Genomic DNA, 4,409 nt, shown 5'->3' with positions numbered 1-4,409 from the left:
TCCTTCTTCACTGACCTTGGGGTCTGCAGGGCTGTTGCTCTCCTATCTTCTCACTCCTGTCTCCGGCTGGAGTAGCACAGTTTTCTTTTACCCTTTAAGTCTGTTGTCCCAGAGACACTACTCCCACGGCTGATGGGCTTGGCCTTGGCCAGCAGCGGGTCCATCTTGGAGCCGGCCGGCATTGGCTCCATCGGACATGGGGGAAGCTTCTGGCAGCTTCTGGCAGCTTCTGACAGAAGCCACCCCTGTAGCCCCCCACTACCAAAATCTATCCATGCAAACCTGATACGGTGTGCCTGAGAGGAAGAGGAAACCACTGTGCATGATGGTTTGGATGTGGACACCGGCCTGGCTGGGAAACCATCTCAGGTCTTAGTGGACAACCAGGAAGACCACCTGAAGGCCAATCTCTGTGCAATTGGCAGGAGGGCTTGGAACACCCTGGGCTCATCAGTGATCTTCTCCTCCTTCTGCAGGTCTCTACTTTATCCCCGTCTCCTGCTTCCTGCTCTTTAATGTCTTTGACTGGACGGGTCGGAGTCTCACTGCCCTCTTCACATGGGTAAGCATGGGGCAAGGAGCAAATGCCCAGGCAGTCTCCATCCCCAGGCCCCTCGGCCACGGCTCCCGCTGGGGCTGCCATCCATGGCTTGGAGCAGGAAGGAGGTGCAGAGCCGACTCCTGCCTTGGCGTTAAGTCCTAAGCAGAGATTTACGGGTCAGAGCCGAGAGCCATAGTGTTGTCCTGTCCTCCTCCCACCTCTCTTTCAGCATGGCTTGGATGAAGCTGCCTCCTCCATTTCATCCCCTTTGTAAACAAACCTTCACTCCAGCTATGCAAACATCGAGACAGGATGGCGGCAGGGGTAGAGGGTGAAAGGCAGGGCAGCCCAAAATAAAACCTCTGGCCTCAGCACAGGACACAGCTGCTTTAAAGAGCCTTGTCCTGAGAGCAGGGCAAAGCCACACCATGTGGGTCACAGAGCCATCCCCTGCCACGTCCCCTTGCTCTCATCTCCCCTGCCCGGCTCAGAGCTGTTGGGGCTGAGTGATGGGAGCTGTGATGAGGGTGGGTGAGGAAGGGGGCTGTCCCATCTGTGTCTTTTCTTGCCCCTTCGCCCACCTCCCAAGCGCTGTTTCCCCCCCGCCCCCGTATTGTTCAGGCTGTTTGTTTGGAGAAACTCCTCGGCACCACGTGCCGTGGGGTCTGTCCAAGCCTGGCTTCCCCACGGCCTGGAGCTGCTTCTCCCTTGGCCCCTCACTGCTGGCCGCCTTTTTGAGCCGTGTTGCCTGGTGTCCAGGCCGCAGCCTCCGTGGTGGGATGACCCAGCAGGAGACATTTCCAAAACAAGGCTGTGTGGAAAGTCTGACTGCGTGCGGTTTAAGCCTTATTTCCCTGGTTGAGGCCCCGCTCACTCCTTTTCTCCTCAAGCAGGAGAGGCTGCTGCTCTTGCCAGTTTGCCCCCAGACACGGCAGCTGCCCTAACCTCAGCTTCCCCCTGTGCTCCTGAAGTGTCCTGTGGCAACACCAGCCCAGCAGCTCCCGAGGCAGCCGTGGGTCTCTTCTGAGCCCAGAGCAGTGAGCCCCTGTCATCTGCGACCCTGGCACCTCACCGAGGGGAGTCCAGACAGAGCCAGGCACATCTCGTACCAGGGGCTCCCTCGGTCCCAGCTGCAGGGACAACACAGGGGGACGATGCCTCCTTCTTCATCCCAGCCTCATGTGTCCAGGGACTCCGGATCTGAGGAGACCGTAACTCAGTCCATGCCTTTCCCAGCCTTGTCTGAAACAGCCCCAGCATAATCCCTTTCCCAGATTGCTGGATCTCGCCCCGCTTGGCTCTGGGGGATGGCGTAGGAGGCTGAAGAGCTGCTAAAGCCCAGTTTGCAGGCCCTGAGGTGCCAGAGGGGATTTACCTCAGCCGGCCTTGTCCTGCATGGTGGTTCGCTGCAGGAGGAGATTGCGTGAGTGTGCACAAGGCTCTCCTGCCTGTTGTTTCCAGCAAGGGCTTAGCAGTTGCTCGCAAGCCCAGCTCAGTATTTTTTGCCTCTAGTGCTGCTGCTCTCCAAGTCAGCTAGGATAGGACTTTCAGATGTAGTAGGACCTTCTTATCACAGCAGGTAGCGATGCTGAGATTTGTTGCAGTGGAGAAAGTCTCTCAGCAACTTTACCATCTCTGTGGCTCCTCCGCAGCCCCGGCGCAGGAGGGACAGCCTCTGTATAGCTCCTGCCGGCATGCCATGGGATGGGGAATGTCCACTTCTCAGCGGCTCAGTGACCTCTGGTTTTTTTTTTTCTCCCAGCCCGGGAAGGACAGCTGCCTCCTGCCAGTGATGGTGGCCCTCCGTGTCATCTTTATTCCCCTTTTCATGCTGTGCAACGTGCAACCCCGTGACTACCTGCCTGTCCTGTTCTCTCATGACGCCTGGTACATCGTCTTCATGATCTTCTTCTCCATCTCCAACGGCTACCTGGCCAGCCTTTGCATGTGCTTTGGGCCCAAGTGAGTAAGAGCTGGGGACAGGGGAAGGGTTGGTTACAACCCCAGATGCCAGCCCCAGCATGACTCGAGTCTGGCTCTGCCCAGCTCTGGCATCTGGAGAAGGGAATGCAGGCGCAGAGGGGAATCGTGTCACCCCACCTCAGGGAAGACAACCCCAGTGCCCCATCTCCCAGCCTTGTGCCTCCATATCCTAGAGGTGACAAAGCTATTTTCTGGGCTCTCCGTTTCCCCCACCCGCCACGCAGCGGGGATCTGGAGGGGAGCAAAGCGTGGCACAGCACCCACGGCAGGGAGAGCAGCCTTGCCTTGGTGCAGGAGCACAGACAGCACGAGGAACCCAGCTGGGGCTCAGCCAGGCAGACTGCAGTGCATGGGGGGGCAGGAGTCAGGGAGAGGTGTCCCTGGCACTGGGAGCTTCAGAGCAGCCTACCTGATGCGCTTTTTCTTTCTTTACGAGCCCCTAATGTGGAGGCAGGCTCTTGGAGCCAAGATGGATTTGCTCTTGCTGTTCCTCTGCTGCAGAGGAGCACAGCTTCGGGCTCCTCTGTGGCCTCCTCCCACCTCTCTGTTGAACTCGCAGCAGGGCACGCATCCCCAAGGATGGGTCTGACACCCGTTTCTCTCCTAGGAAAGTGCTTGCCCACGAAGCGGAGACAGCTGGAGCCGTCATGGCCTTTTTCCTGTCGCTGGGCTTGGCCCTAGGAGCTGCCATCTCCTTTCTGTTCCGAATTCTCATCTAGCAGAGGCACCGGGAGGGTGCAGGGACACCGAAGAGGCAGCTCCGCATCCTCCTCCAAGGCCCTGGACACCTCGGCGCCGTGGGGAGATAATCCGTGGGGAGATAACATCTCACACTTGCCCCTGCCAAATCGCACTGCCACGGCAGATGTACACCCAGGGACGGTTCCACTCCTGCAGGGTTGGCCTGGCTCCTGCCACACTCGGCTGTGTGATGCCTTCAGGCCTACGTGCCTTCTCCTTCCCCATGCTGTGTGTGTGTGTGTGTGTAAGACCCCTGGGACCTCACAGAGGTCCAGCTGCCTCCCATGCTAAATAATTTCCCCAGCTCAAGGCCAAAAGCCATTCTTAGCCGCCTCCTCACTGACAGAGTTGAAGGCTGGTATCCAGTGTTATTCCATCTCTTGCCCTTGTCCCCAAGGCACCTAGGGACTTGTTTTCCTCTCCTCTCCTTCCAGGAAGCCTGGAAACACCCCACACCATTTCTGCTGGTGAGCCCTAGGAACGGGGAGGGGAGCCCTAGCCAGCCTCGCTGTCCCCGCTCTCTGCTAGGCACACGTCCCCCTGCCCAGCAGCCCCCCAAGGACACAGACATCTGCGTCCTACCCGCATAAAGAGCCAACAGCAGGGGCTAGGCTGAGGGAGGAGGAGGAGGTCTCCACACCCCACCTTCTCCCATTCTCCTTGCCTTTCTTCCCTACTTTTTTTTTTTTTTTTGGTGATTCTGCCATTTCTTTCTGCCTCCTGGTTGTGTGCCAGGAGGTCCCAGCGTGGGCTGCAAGAGGAAAGGCTGTAACTCCCTTCCCTGCCCGCCTGTGTTGTGGGGGGAGGCCTGACCCTCTCCCTTGGCTTTCCCATCCCTTGTCCGTATAAATGTCTCTGTACAGTTGCCATTTTCTATAAAAAGACAAAACTAGGTGTTTGTGTGTGTCTCCATCGCCACAGGGGAGAGGGCTGCGGAGGGGCACACCGGTGTTTCCTGGGCATTCCCGGGGTCCCCTGGAGCCAGCATCGGGGGATGAAGCGATGTTTGTGCATCCCCCGCACAGGCAGGGCCAGCAGCTCCCTGCGACGGGGACACGACCAGCGTGGGAAGGGGGTGCTGCCCTCGGGGTACACCAAGAGCCCACCGGTATCTCTGATAAGAAGGGGCTGCACCTGCACATTT

General features: G+C 58.4%; 1 protein-coding gene across 1 annotated transcript; it reads left to right on the top strand.

The window, feature by feature from the left end:
* Positions 1–476: 476 nt before the first annotated feature.
* LOC104158485 (equilibrative nucleoside transporter 1-like) lies at positions 477–3,243 on the top strand (the record flags this gene model as incomplete). The annotated part of the gene is made up of 3 exons (XM_009696152.1): positions 477–562; positions 2,304–2,503; positions 3,132–3,243. Coding segments are annotated over 3 exons (398 nt in total), but the record flags the coding sequence as incomplete, so codon positions are not given.
* Positions 3,244–4,409: the final 1,166 nt, after the last annotated feature.

This window comes from Cariama cristata, unplaced genomic scaffold (genome assembly GCF_000690535.1).
Source record: "Cariama cristata isolate BGI_N322 unplaced genomic scaffold, ASM69053v1 scaffold24332, whole genome shotgun sequence".
Classification (NCBI taxonomy): Eukaryota; Metazoa; Chordata; class Aves; order Cariamiformes; family Cariamidae; genus Cariama; species Cariama cristata.
The sequence above is the reverse complement of the archived record's forward strand: the minus strand, read 5'-3'. Positions and strand labels throughout refer to the sequence as shown.